The sequence below is a fragment of the Propithecus coquereli genome, unplaced genomic scaffold (assembly GCF_000956105.1).
Source record: "Propithecus coquereli isolate 6110/MARCELLA unplaced genomic scaffold, Pcoq_1.0 Scaffold75, whole genome shotgun sequence".
Lineage (NCBI taxonomy): Eukaryota > Metazoa > Chordata > Mammalia > Primates > Indriidae > Propithecus > Propithecus coquereli.
This window is the reverse complement of record NW_012153618.1, coordinates 2,064,214-2,077,645: the sequence shown is the minus strand read 5'-3', so window position 1 is coordinate 2,077,645 and position 13,432 is coordinate 2,064,214. Positions and strand designations below refer to the sequence as shown.

At 59.7% G+C, this 13,432-nt stretch overlaps 1 protein-coding gene across 1 annotated transcript in view; it reads left to right on the top strand.

Annotated features, from left to right (window-relative positions):
* Nucleotides 1–10,331, top strand: part of SSPO (SCO-spondin) — a 51,614-nt gene extending 41,283 nt beyond the window's left edge. Inside the window, exons 81-103 of the mRNA XM_012662076.1 lie at nucleotides 263–391; nucleotides 495–741; nucleotides 994–1,146; nucleotides 1,221–1,270; nucleotides 1,453–1,797; nucleotides 2,128–2,295; nucleotides 2,954–3,084; nucleotides 3,342–3,466; nucleotides 3,686–3,732; nucleotides 3,989–4,267; nucleotides 4,532–4,690; nucleotides 4,853–4,969; nucleotides 5,343–5,481; nucleotides 5,626–5,828; nucleotides 5,982–6,109; nucleotides 6,184–6,326; nucleotides 6,479–6,525; nucleotides 7,194–7,411; nucleotides 7,686–7,781; nucleotides 7,936–7,996; nucleotides 8,253–8,383; nucleotides 9,835–9,985; nucleotides 10,171–10,331. Coding sequence (XP_012517530.1) covers nucleotides 263–391; nucleotides 495–741; nucleotides 994–1,146; nucleotides 1,221–1,270; nucleotides 1,453–1,797; nucleotides 2,128–2,295; nucleotides 2,954–3,084; nucleotides 3,342–3,466; nucleotides 3,686–3,732; nucleotides 3,989–4,267; nucleotides 4,532–4,690; nucleotides 4,853–4,969; nucleotides 5,343–5,481; nucleotides 5,626–5,828; nucleotides 5,982–6,109; nucleotides 6,184–6,326; nucleotides 6,479–6,525; nucleotides 7,194–7,411; nucleotides 7,686–7,781; nucleotides 7,936–7,996; nucleotides 8,253–8,383; nucleotides 9,835–9,985; nucleotides 10,171–10,193 — 3,290 coding nt within the window. The 3' untranslated portion in view covers nucleotides 10,194–10,331. The remainder of the gene's footprint in view (nucleotides 1–262; nucleotides 392–494; nucleotides 742–993; nucleotides 1,147–1,220; nucleotides 1,271–1,452; nucleotides 1,798–2,127; nucleotides 2,296–2,953; nucleotides 3,085–3,341; nucleotides 3,467–3,685; nucleotides 3,733–3,988; nucleotides 4,268–4,531; nucleotides 4,691–4,852; nucleotides 4,970–5,342; nucleotides 5,482–5,625; nucleotides 5,829–5,981; nucleotides 6,110–6,183; nucleotides 6,327–6,478; nucleotides 6,526–7,193; nucleotides 7,412–7,685; nucleotides 7,782–7,935; nucleotides 7,997–8,252; nucleotides 8,384–9,834; nucleotides 9,986–10,170) is intronic.
* The last annotated feature ends 3,101 nt before the right edge of the window (nucleotides 10,332–13,432 follow it).

Here is a 13,432-nt window from a genome sequence, read left to right as displayed (position 1 = left end):
GACGCGCCCCACCCCTCTGGATGAACAGGAGGGGCTCTGGGGAGAATGTTGGCTTTTGAGAAGCACGGATTCAGTCCAGCTCGGCATTGGTTGGGTACCAAGCTGGGTGCTGAGAAGCCACAGGTAGGTGAGAGGAACTCACTGCTTAGTGTGGCGCAATCCCAGGGTCTCACCAAGGTAAGGGGTCCCACAGGGTACAGGGAGGGTTTCTGAACCCTGGGGCTCAGGGCCCTCCTGACTCTGGGCCTCCCCCTCTGCTCAGAGGCGGGCTGCCCAGCAGGCATGGAGGTGGTCGCCTGTGCCAACCGCTGCCCCCGCCGCTGCTCAGACCTCCAGGAGGGAATCGTGTGTCAGGACCAGGCCTGCCAGCGGGGCTGCCGCTGCTCTGAGGGTAGGTGCTGCCTGGCCCTTCAGGCACATCAGCACAGCTCGGTGGGAAGGCGGGTGGGGCCCGGAGGTGCCAGCGCCAGCCCTGGAGGGCTGTCTCCCCACAGGATCCCTGGAGCAGGACGGTGGCTGCGTGCCGATTGGGCACTGCGAGTGCACAGATGCCCAGGGCCGCAGCTGGGCCCCAGGCAGCCAGCACCAGGACGCCTGCAACAACTGCTCGTGCCAGGCCGGGCAGCTCTCCTGCACGGCTCAGCCCTGCCCACCTCCTGCCCACTGCGCCTGGAGCCGCTGGTCAGCTTGGAGTCCCTGCAGCCACTCGTGTGGTCCCAGAGGGCAGCAGAGCCGCTTCCGGTATGGGGCTGGGCGAGGCTAGATATCCCCTCTGCCTGGCTGGGCCTCCCTCTGACAGAGAGTGCCTGGGTCCTGCCCTCACCAGTCGCTTTGCATCACGCTGTGCCCCAACCCAGCTCCGTCCCTGGTTACCCCGGCCTTTCCTTAGCTGCCCTCCATGCCCACCCTGGGGTTTCCCGGTGGGGTGTTTCATCAGGAGGCAGGGGAGTGATGGAGGCCATCTCTCACCTCCTCTGCTCCGGCCCCGCCCAGGTCCTCCACGTCAGGCTCCTGGGCCCCGGAGTGTCGGGAGGAGCAGTCCCAGAGCCGTCCCTGCCCTCAGCCCCCATGCCCGCCCCTGTGCCTGCAGGGTGCTCACCCCCACGCCCTGGGGGACAGCTGGCTGCAGGGCAAGTGTGGGCAGTGGTAAGTGCAGGCCAGGGAGGGCGGCCGGGACCATCCTGCTGGAGAGTAAGGTCCTGAGTCCGGGCTCCCCCCAGCTCCTGCACCCCAGAGGGCGTGATCTGCAAGGACACCGCTGAGTGCGCAGGTCTGGGAGTCGCAGGTCGCCCCCAACCCTCTTAGCCATGTGTCTTGCCTGCCATCTGCTCTGTCCCATGTTCCCCCCTCTCTCTCCAGCCCACTGCCAGTCCCTGGGCCGTGAAGGTGCCCCCCAGCCCTCTGGCCTTTGCCCCCCCTGCCTCCCCTCGCCTCACCTGTGCCCTCCCACAGAGCCTGGGGCCTGGATGCTGTGGTCCCCCTGGTCCGACTGCCCTGTCTCCTGTGGAGGTGGAAACCGGGTCCGTAGCCGGGCCTGTGTGGCCCCGACTCCTGGCCATGTGGCCCCAGCCTGCCTGGGCCCCAACACCCAGACCCAGCGCTGTGGGCAGCAGCCTTGCTGGCAGCTGCTGGAGGCCTGCTCCTGGGGCCCGTGGGGGCCCTGCTCCCGCAGCTGCGGCCCAGGCCTGGCCTCTCGCCCTGGGTCCTGCCCCTGCCTGCTGGCTGAGGCAGACTCCACCTGCAACGGCACCTTCCCCCACCTGGACACCCGGGCCTGCTACCCAGGGCCCTGCCTGGGTGAGTGTGCACGGGGGGTGAAGCCCCTTCCCCTCTTTTCCTACGTTGGGAAATTCAGGGAATAGTATATATTTTCCCAGCTCCCAGGAGATCCCCCCAAATATACCTATATCTCTCATCTGCGCCCCCTCTAACATTTTGCTCTGTTTCGTGTCCTCCTCCCACCATTTCTTCCTTTGGAGCCCTTGGCGGGTGGGAAGGAATCCAGCCATCTGGGCCTTTCTGGGTCCCTCACGCCCCTCGTCCTGTGCAGGGTCTTGGCAGGGCTGGGCTGAGCGAGGAGGGCAGGCAGTGGGGAGGCCCCAGCTGACGCCCCCCTCCTGTCCCTAGAGGAGTGTGTGTGGAGCAGCTGGAGCAGCTGGACGCGCTGCTCTTGCCAGGTGCTGGTGCAGCAGCGCTACCGACACCAGGGCCCAGTGCCCGGCGGGGCCGGGACAGGCGCCCCCTGCACACGGCTGGACGGCCACTTCCGGCCTTGCCTCACTGGGAACTGCTCTGGTGAGGCGCCAGGAGCACAGAGCCAGGGTGCTGAGCAGGGCAGCAGCCTCCAAGGGTCCCCCCGGGACTCCCTGTTCCTCTCACAGCCAATGTAGTAGCCCCAGGACCTCAGAGCAGTTGCCCGCACCTGCACTGAGCTCTGCCCTGGCACCCAGCCACTCCCCTGACCCCCAGCTACTCCCCTGACCCCCAGCCACTCCCCTGACCCCCAGCTACTCTCTAGTCACACCTACCTCCCTTCCCCCCACCATGATTTTCCCACTGCAGCTGCCGGCCCACGTGTGCCTTTGGCCCTTTAGCTGCCCTCCCAGATGTGTGTCCTGTCCACCTCCTGGTGCAGCCGCCCCCCTCTCTGCCTCTCTGTCTCCCAGCTGCCAGGCTCTGGAACAATGCCAGGCCCCTTGCTCCCACAGCCCCCTCCTCCAGGCAGCTTCCTGGCTTTCCAAGGCCCAACCATCCTGATCCTTCCCTGGCGGCACCCACAGGGGCCGAGTGGGTGCGAGATGGAGGGCACCTGTCTGTCCTGACGTGGGGCAGTGGGGTAGTCTTGTATTCTCTCCTTAAAGGGCCTCGATGAGACCATGTAGTATGTGCTCTGGGCCTCAGGGGTGGGGCGTGTCTCTGGGCCATTCCTCCACCTGCCTGCCTTCCCCCCTAGAGGACAGCTGCACGCCTCCCTTTGAGTTCCAGGCCTGTGGCTCCCCCTGCGCTGGGCTCTGTGCCACACACCTGAGCCGTGAGCTCTGCCAGGACCTGCCGCCCTGCCAGCCTGGCTGCTACTGCCCTGAGGTGAGGGCTAGGAGCTGGGGCGACTCCCAAGAGGAAGGGTCCGCTGTCCACACTCCCACACCCCCTGCTGTGCACGATGCCATGGTGACGCCACCCCCTTCACAGCCCTCGGGGTTCAATGCCTCTTCCCAGCCCAAGTTCACTTGCCCGTCCATCCACTCAGCACCACACACACGCACCTGCTACAGGCCGGCAGGGGCTGGGCGTTGGGCGACAGAGTGATCACCTACCGCCCGCCTGCCTCTCCTTCCACACAGGGGCTGCTGGAGCAGGGCGGGGGCTGCATTCCCCCAGAGCAGTGTAACTGCTGGCACACCTCAGGAGAGGGAGCCAGGGTGACCCTGGCCCCTGGGGACCGCCTGCGGCTGGGCTGTAAGGAGTGGTGAGTGGTGGGGAAGGGGAGACAGAAGCTGGGCCAGGGAATGGGGCAGGGCCCCAGGGATCCAGCTCAGCCTCTGGGCAGAGGGCCCTAAGATGCCAGACCTTGCAGCCCCCTCCTCTGCCCCAAATGGGCCCGGAGCTCAGGTTGCCCCCATTTGACCCCCCAAGCCCTGGGCTGGGTCCTCCCTCCCAGAGCCCACCCTGACTGCCCCCTCCACAGTGAATGCCGGCGCGGGGAGCTGCAGTGCACCAGCCAGGGCTGTCAAGGTAACCCTGACCTGGGGAGACAGTGGTCCCCGCCTGCCTGGACTGGGGGGTTTCTGGGACTCAGAACTTTCAGTGCTAAGACCAGGACAGTCCCAGGCAAACCAGGATGGTGGGTCACCCCTCTCTGCCCCCTCACTACCCCCAGCCCTTCCTGTTTCTGATCCTTCCTGGTCATGACCCTGAGCCCCTCCTGCCTGTCCACTGGGCCTCTGGGTTGGGGGTCTTTGCGAAGGGCACCCACACGCTGTCCTTCTAGGTCTTCTGCCTCTGAGCAGCTGGTCCGAGTGGTCGCCCTGCGGGCCCTGCCTGCCCCCCAGCGCCCTGGCCCCTGCCTCCAGGACTGCCCTAGAGGGGCGCTGGCCCTGGGGCCCAGCCAGCCTCTCCCCCACCTCGGCCCCCCTGCTGGCTTCAGAGCAGCACCGCCACCGCCTCTGCCTGGACCCTGAGACAGGGAGGCCCTGGACCGGGGACCCCCACCTCTGCACTGCGCCCCTCAGCCAGCAGCGCCTCTGCCCGGACCCTGCAGCCTGCCCTGGTAATGAGAAGGGACAGAGCCCACAGGATGGCAGGGGCTGCAGTGTGGGTGGGGCTGCTGCAGGGTTCATTGCACCTGCCAGCCCCTGCTTGCCTCGGGGGCCTATGGGATTTGAAGCTGGGGAGGGGTCCAAGTGCAGCTAGAAAGCGGAGGAAGGGAGCCAAGTGGGCCTCAGGGCAGCCTGAGTGTTCGGAGGGCAGAGCCCATGGCTTGCGGTGGAGGCAGGAGGTGGGGCCTCAGTACTGACTCTATTTTATCTCCCAGACGCGTGCCAGTGGAGTCCTTGGGGGCCCTGGAGCCTCTGCCAGGTGCCCTGCGGTGGGGGGTACCGGCTGCGCTGGAGAGAGGCAGGGGGCCCCCCTGGAGGAGGCTGCCGGGGGCCGTGGGCTCAGACCGAGAGCTGCAACATGGGGTCCTGCCCAGGTAACTCCCGTCCCTGCATCCAGAGGGGACCAGGACTGGAACATCTGGAGATGGCACCTGAGGGGGCTGTGGCCTCTGTCCCAGGGGTGTGCAGTGGAAGGAAGGGGCTGTCCTGGAGGCCCAAGAGCGTCCCCAATATGGACTCCTCCTTCTGGTCCCCAGGGGAGAGCTGTGAGGCCCGGGACACTGTGGCCACCGTTGACTGTGCCAACCAGTGCCCTCGCAGCTGTGCTGACCTCTGGGACCGTGTTCAGTGTCTGCAGGGACCCTGCCGCCCAGGTAGCCAGCTGTCCCCACCACCTGGCCTGGGAGTTCTTGGGAAGCCCCCTGCTCCCAGAGAGTGTGATCTCAGGCAGGGGTGGGAGGAAGGGAGGTTCGGACTGCTGGGTCCCGAACTATAGGGCAGGACAGTGGCTCCTTGGGTCATGTTCATTAACCATCTCCAAGTCCTGTATAGAGTGCAGCTCAGTCAAGACTGTTGTGTCCAGGAGGGTACTCGCAGGTGGCTGTAAGGGTTGCTGGGGGTTGCGGGCACACACTTCCTGTGCAGGGCAGCGGGAGACACTGTGGAGACCAGGCCTTGAACTTGATCTGGTTGCCAGAGATCTTGCCCAAGTGCCGAACTTATTTGTCCTCCTTACCCCCACCCCAGGCTGCCGCTGTCCCCCCGGCCAGCTGGTGCAGGATGGGCGCTGCGTGCCCATCTCCTCTTGCCGCTGTGGCCTCCCCAGTGCCAATGCCTCGTGGGAGCTGGCCCCCATGCAGGCGGTGCTGCTGGACTGCAAAAGCTGGTATGGCTGCCAGAGGTGGACCAGCAGGGTGGGAGCTTCGGGAGGAGGTGGGGGTAGGTCAGGGTCTATGGCACCGCTGGGGAGGGAAGGCTCTGTTCACCCTGCCTCCGGGCTGGAGCTCTTTCTGCATATCCCTGTCCGCAGCACCTGTGTCAATGGGTCCCTGGTGTGCCCACACCGAGAGTGTCCAGTCCTTGGGCCTTGGTCAGCGTGGGGCAGTTGCTCAGCTATCTGTGGTGGGGGCACCATGGAGCGACATCGGAGCTGCAAGGGAGGTCCTGGGGGGGCACCATGCCAGGCCCAGGACACAGAGCAGCAGCAGGAATGTAACCTGCAGCCCTGCCCTGGTGAGCAGCCTGGGTGGCGGGTGCCTGCCTTTCCTCCCTGTCCCAGGCAGGTGGAGGTGGAGGTGCGGGGAGGAGGCGGACCCGAGGCAGCCCCTTCCCCGGGACTGAAGATGCCAGGTCCCTTCCCCCTCACGATTTGTGTGCTCTCCACAGAGTGCCCCCCTGGCCAGGTGCTCAGCGCCTGTCCCACCATGTGTCCGCGCCTCTGCTTGCATCTGCAGCCTGGCGCCGTCTGTGCACGGGAACCCTGCCAGCCTGGCTGCGGCTGCCCTGAAGGGCAGGTGGGTACAGGGAGCAGGCTGGTGGGGAGGGAAGAGACAGTGGTCCAAGTGTCACTGAGCCTGCCCCGTCTCAGCTGCTGCACAATGGCACGTGCGTGCCCCCAGCCGCCTGCCCCTGCACCCCGCACTCTCTGTCCTGGGCCCTCACCCTGAGCCTGGCAGAGCTGGCTGGAGAACTGCCCCCAGGGACGGTGCTCACCCGGAACTGCACCCGCTGGTGAGGGCTGGTGAGGGCCTGCAGGGTGGGGCGTGGGCATGGAGGAAGGGCATGGAAGAGGAGGATGGAGGAGGAGGAGGGAGGAGAGGGCTGCTGAGAGTTGGGGTGGGGGAGGGCTGGGAGGCAGCTGAGCAGTGCTTCTGTCTTCCCAGTGTCTGCCAAAGTGGAGCCTTCAACTGTTCCCTCGAGAACTGTCAGGGTGAGATGTGGCCGTCCATGCCCTGCTGCCCTCCACAGCCAGGGCCGGGCCAGCCCCGAGGAGGGGAGGAGGGCCCTGTACACCCTGGGCAAAGCTGCCTCCATCAGGAAGCCCCTTCCCTGTCTGTCCACACTGACCTCTCTGTAACCTGAGACCCGACGCCCCCCTGCCCCATGCTCCCCGGGCACTCCACACTGTGCCCTGCTCATGGGGGCATCCATCAAGTATGCTGAGTGCTCCCTGAGCCAGGGCTGCGAGTGATGCCAGGAAGTGAAAGGTTCTTTCCCTGCCGAGGAGGAAACTGAGGTCCGGAGGGGTGAGCGGGAGTGAGGAGCCCGGCCTGGCAGTCCCCAGGCTGGTGCTGTGCTGCCTCCATCTGATTAGGACCAAGGACACACATGCCGTGTGCTCAGCTCCGCCATGCTGGGCTCTGTGCATTCAGACTCATGGGGCATGGCCAGCCCTGGGCACTCCCGGCCTGGCTGGTGAGGGCAGACCACCCACCAGACAGGTAGAGCAGGGCACAGTCTCTGGATCTCTGACAAGCAGGTAGCCCCTGCAGGCTGGGGCTTCGCCCAGCTAGTGTTTGGTAGGTTGGGTAAGAGCAAGAGGTGTGGCTGGAGGCTGCTGCCGACAGGGAAGGTGGGATGGATGGTCTTCCCTGGCAGAGTGCCCCCCTGGGGAAATGTGGCAGGAGGCGGCCCCCGGGGAGCTGGGGCCCTGCGAGCAGACGTGCCGGGAGATGAACACCACGGAGACTCGGAGCAACTGCAGTGCCACTCAGGCCTCGGGCTGCGTGTGCCAGCCTGGGCACTTCCGCAGCCAGGCAGGCCCCTGTGTCCCCGCAGACCACTGTGAGTGCTGGCACCTCGGGCGTCCCCACCTGGTGAGACACTGCGCCCGTGTGCTGCCATCCACCCCTTCCTAACTCCAGGCCTCGCTACCTGCTGAATTTGTGCCTGTGGCGGCTTGGCTGTCTCACTAGGGTGGTCTCTGGCCCCCAAGGCCCATCTCCCTCCTGCATCTCTTGTCGCCTGACTCCAGTCTAGGCCCATTGCCCCGGCTAGGCACCCCCAGCCTGGGTTCGGGAATCCGGGACGTTATAGAAAAGCCTACAAATGGGAGAGACCAAGAGGAGGCTCTCCCCTCACTCTCCCTAGCCCGGATCCGAATGGCAGGAGGCCTGTGGGAGCTGCCGCTGCCTCGGTGGGAGGACGGTCTGCAGCCAGCACTGCCCCCTCCTCACCTGTGCTCAGGTACCCCCTGCAGCCCTGCTGCCCTCTCGGGGTGGCTCCGTGGGCTCCTCCGGCCATCGTCTGAGGCTGGGCTCAGGGCCTCTGGGCAGGCAATGCTGGGCTCGGGATGTCCAGGCCATCCTCCTAAGTGGGCCAGGACTCACTCCCTCTGCAGGGCGAGGTGACAGTGCAGGAGCCAGGGAGCTGTTGTCCCACTTGCCACCGGGAGACTCCAGGTATGGAGGGACCCTGGGCACTCCTGCTGAGCCTCTCCCTAGTCTGGACCCTTCTCCCCAACTGCCCCACACCTGGCCTTTTCAGCCCAGCATGTGCCTGCCTGACATGGGTCAGAGGAGTGAAGACTCCAGGCGCTGTATGGTAGCACCTGGCCACCTTCACCCCAATATGCTCCCCTCAGACCCAGGCTCTGCCCCCCAAAGTCCCCCTCAGTCACGGCCTCCTCCTCTGCCCTGCCCCGATTCTGGCCCACAGAGGAGCGGTCAGCCTCCTGCCGGCACCTCACCGAGCTGCGCAACCTCACCAAGGGCCCCTGCTCCCTGGACCAGGTAGAAGTGAGCTACTGCAGCGGGCACTGCCCATCCAGCACCAACGTCATGCCAGAGGTGAGCAAGGGGGCGGCTGCATGGCCCAGGGAAGTCAGGTCGGTCAGCGCCCTGAGGGCCTGACATGGGCCTGGGACCTGGGCAAAGCCCAGAGGACGAGAGACACACATTTGATTCTCATGGAGCTAACAGATGGCCAGAGCCTTTCGCCAAGGTGGTGGTCTGCACCTGTTGGCTGGCCCTGAGGTCTCGCTGGATGTCCCTGCCCCTCCCAGGGAGACCTCCTGCTGTGGCCCCACATGGCTCCCAGAGCATGCCCTGGGCCCACTGTGTCCTGGCAATAAGCCAGGACACCAGCAAAGAGAGGCACAGAGGAGCTAAGTTAGACTCAGATCGGAACCCATCGCACAGTGAGTGAGCGCTCTTGCGGGATGGACTTTCCACAGACAAGGTGCATGGGCGGGTCCCAGAGGCTGACTCAGCCTCGAGCAGGGGGCTGTGCTCTGCGCTCGCTCTCCCTGGACCCAGAAGCCTGCCCTGCTCCTTGCTGGGATCTTCTTAGGGGCTCTGTGCCCACCCTGACTCCGCTCGCCCTGAGCCTGGAGAGCTGGGACCGAGCACCCTCCTCTTCCCTGGGTCTTCTCTCAGCCTCCTGTCCCCAGCCCCGCCTCACTGCCCCTCGACTCTGTGGCCATCCCTCCCGCCTCGGCCCACCTGGATTCACTGGGCCTGGAAGACAAAGACGCCTTCCTACCTGGTCCCCAAAGACGCTGCCCTCAACCCTCAGCCCCACTCGTCAGCTCCCCTGGGCGCTCCCCGCACCTCCTGGGAGAGCTTTCCCAAATCACTTTTGGAACTTTTTAAACATAGAGGCAAGAAGGAGAGTAATTGAGAAATTTTTTTGGGAGGAGGGAAACTGAGTGATAATGGGATAGAAATTGGAGGGAGATTTTTTTTCGCTGAATAACCTTAGTAGTTTTTGAACTTGGTATTGTGTGAATGTACTACCTATCTCACAGTAAAATTATAAATATAATTACACACAAAATTAGATCACATGCTGAGTGGGCCTTCTGTAGAGGTCCTCTGTAATCACAGGGCGAGTGCAGTGTGCTGAGAAGTGAGAACTCACTTTGCACTCGGGATCAGAACTGTGCAGTTAGGGCTTCATGCGTTGCAGTTTCCTATAGAATTAGTCTCTCTAACTAGACTGGGGCGCGTCCTGGGGTGGAAGCTGCCTTTCCCGCTGCAGCCAGGATGCAGTGATGGGCACGTTGAAAGCATTGCTTTAGCCTGCAGAGTGTTGGATGTTCAGACGGGTGGGCGCTAGAGTGAGGGAGGCGGGCTTCTTGTGAAGGGGGCTTGGTGGTGACACTTCCCTCCCAGGCTCGGCCACCTGCTTGCCAAGGAGGGTTGGGATCTGGCCGTCCTCCCTCGTCCCTATCCCCCCTTGGATGGAAAGGCCAAGGGAAACTCCGTTTGGCCCAGTTCCGCCGCTTGCTCTCGCGCAGGAGCCGTACCTTCAGAGCCAGTGCGACTGCTGCAGCTACCGCCTGGACCCCGACAACCCGGTGCGGGTCCTGAGCCTGCGCTGTCCGGGTGGCCGCACGGAGCCGGTGGTGCTACCCGTCATCCACAGCTGCCAGTGCAGCGCCTGCCAGGGTGGGCGCGGGCGGGGCTCCGCGCGGGGCGGGGCGGGGGGCGGGACCGATGGAAGGGTGCGATGCGGCCAGGGTGGCGCGCACTCGGAGAAGCTCTGGGCTTGCTCCCGGCAGCTCTTCCTTCCCGCTTCCGCTGCCCTCCCCGGCCTCTCTTGCCAGCCCGCCTCCCCCTCGCTTGTCCTCTAGGAGGTGATTTCTCAAAGCGCTGACAGACTCTGCTGGAAGTGTCCACTGCTGTCCCTCTTGTGACCGTGGAGCTCAGCGGCACAGACTCTTCCCACGTGCTGACCCACCCGCCCCTGACTGGGGACCCAGCCCCCGGCATTCGCATGTCCCGAATAAAGTGACGTTGCCAGCAAGTCCGTGTGTAGAGCCTCCATCCTGGGGTCCAGCAGGGAAAGGGAGGAAGGGTGGGCCTGAGCCCTGACCTGGACCTGTACAAGGACCTTGTCTCTTGGGGACCTCTGTGCGTCTGCCATGGATTCCCCAGGGCATTCACCACCGCCGGCGAACTTGGACAAGCCACTTCCCATATCTAAGCCTGTTTCCTCATCTGTAGCAGGACTATGTTGAGTAGTCTGGAGACCCCTCGTATTAGACATCTCTAGTGCCCCAGGCTCTATCTTTTGACCAGAGTGATTTCAGCTGCATCTGCGGTGGAGAGACCTGTGGGCTGATGTCTGCTCCTCCCGCCCCTGCTTTTTACAACAGCCTTATTGAGGTATAACTTGCATACAATGAAATCCACCCATTTTAAGTTTACAATTCAATGATTTTTATAGAAAATAAAGTTGCACGAACATCACCATGACCCACTTCTAGAATATTTCCATCATATCATGCCCATTTGCAATCAATCCCTCCCACTTTCAGCCCCAGGCAACCACTAAACTGCTATCTCAACAGATTTGCCTTTTCTGGACATTTCATGTAAATGTCTGGCTTTTTCAATTAGCATGATGATTTTGAGGTTCATCCAGATAGAGGCATGTATCAGTAGCTTGTTCCCTTTTATTGCTAAATAGTCATCTATTGTATGGATATACCACACTTTATCCATTTACCAGTTGACGAACATTCAGATTGTTTCATTTTTTAGTGTATTATGAGTAAAGTTGTAACAAATACTCTTGTACAAGTCTTTGTGTGGACACATGCCTTCATCTCTCTTGGGTATATTGTAGCTAGGAGTGGAATTGCTAGATCATATAGTAAGTTGATGTTTAACTTTTTAAGAAAATGCCAAACTGTTTCCAAAGTGGCTGTACCATTTTACATTCCCACCAGTGGTATGCAACAGTCCGGGTTTCTCCATGTCCTCTCCAACACTTGTTATTATCTGTCTTTTTTCCATAGCCATTCAGTATGTGTGAAGTGGTATCTCATTATGATTTTGATTTGCATTTCCTTAGTAACTAATGATGTTGAGCATTTTTTTGCATATGCTCATTCGCTCATTGTATACCTTCTTCTCGAGCTTCTTTTGCTTTCTGCCTCATGGCTTTTCTGACACAGAGAGAGTCCACTTGGCCTTTACACAAGCCCATCCAGAAGTACAGTGTAGGAATAGGATGTAGTTAATGCCGCTGGGGGCAACCCTCAACTACCAGGATGGGAGCTGCAGATAAATGTGCCAGCCTCCCATTCTGGAGACACTGTCATATGGGCATTCTGTACAAGTCTCAGAAGTGGAATCAAGACCCCACTGCCCACAGCAGTGGTTTCTAAAGTGTACCCTTGTATCAGTTTCTCCTCTTCCCTGCTTTCTTCTAGTCCCACAACCTTGTTCTGGGATCACTCTCAAGTCTCTGTCTCTGGCTCCACTCCCAGGATGGGGTGGGAAGCAGGCTGGATGCCTCTGCTCCAGGTGTAGTGATGCTATGTATGTACTGCCCACTGCTCCCTGGTATTCCTCAGATGCCCTGCAAATGACTGTCTCATCCAGCTAGAGTTACTGGCAAAGGGGAGAGGGACCAAGGGAGAGATGAAAAGGAAAAAGGATATCTAGTTACGATAATAATTGTGGGACACAGAAAGAGGAACTCATGGGTGAGCACTGGGACCTGGAATTGTTTTAGGTGAGGCCGTAGTCTGGGCCCTGTGGTGCCAAGTCAGTGGGACTCCTGAAAGGGGCCACCATGGCACTATTAGCTGAAGAAATAACGAGGTTCATAATTTGGAGAGGAGAGCTTTATTTCTCATAAAGGGTTGCAGCCTGTGTGTGGCCAATCTGGCAGGCTGGAAAGGCGATCCCCTGGCCAGAGGCCAGAAACACGTCCATGGAGGCAGGGACAATGGGAAAAGGAGAGCAGTCATATAACGGAAAATGGTTATTTGGGACCTATACAGAAGTGATAATCAAAATATTTAACCATCAATTTGGCAATATATATTAATAAAATTTTTAAAATTTAATCCATATTTGCTTTGTTTTTTATTTAAAACTTTGAATTGCAACTCAAAACAGACATACACAAAAGTACATAAAACTAAGTATACTATTTAGTGAATAATTGTGAAGCAAACATCTGGGTAACCAACATTTAAGTCTAGAAATAGAACACTTCTCACTCCAGAAGCTTTTCATGTGTCCCTTTCCAACAGCACCTGCTTCCCTCTCTCCTAAAGTTAATTTTATTAAGGCCTTTATAATAACCTGTTCCTTACTTTCTACAATTTTACCTCTATGTACACATACTGGGATAGCCACAAAGGAGCTTTCTGAAGTGCTAGAAGTTGTCTATATCTGATCTGGATGGTGGCTACATGGTACATACATAAAAATACATCGGGTTGTACACTTAAGATTTGTGCACTTTACTGTACATTATTTGTGCTATTATAATATTTTCTTTTTTCTTTTATCACCTTGTCTTTGTCAGGCAAGCACTATTATTATAGATATTACATCTATACATTACAAACTAAACAATATGTTGTGATAATTATTACTTTATATAATTTTATGTCTTTTAAAGAAGATGAGAGAAGAAAAGAGAGCAAGTACATGTTTATATTTGGTCTTTTTCTTAGTCTGCTCATGCTGCTATAACAAAATACCTGAAACTAGGTAATCTATAAATTGTAGAAATTGATCTATCACTGTTTTGAAGGCTAGGAAATCCAAGACCAAAGTGCCAGCAGTTTCTGTGTCTGGTGAGGGCCTGGTCTCTGCTTCCAGGACGGCACCTTGGTGCTGCATGCTCACATGGCAGAAGGGCAAAAGGGCAAAGTGGGTTTCCTTTGTCCTTGCATAAGGGCACTAATTCCTTCATGAGAGTGGAACCCCGATGGCCTAATTGCCTCCTAAAGGCCTCTCTTCTTAATGCTATTGCATTTGGGATTAGGTTTCAACATAGAAACTTTGGAGGGACACATACATTCCAACCATAGCATTCTGCCCTGGTTCCCCCTAAATTCGTATAAGGACATGAATCCCATCATGAGA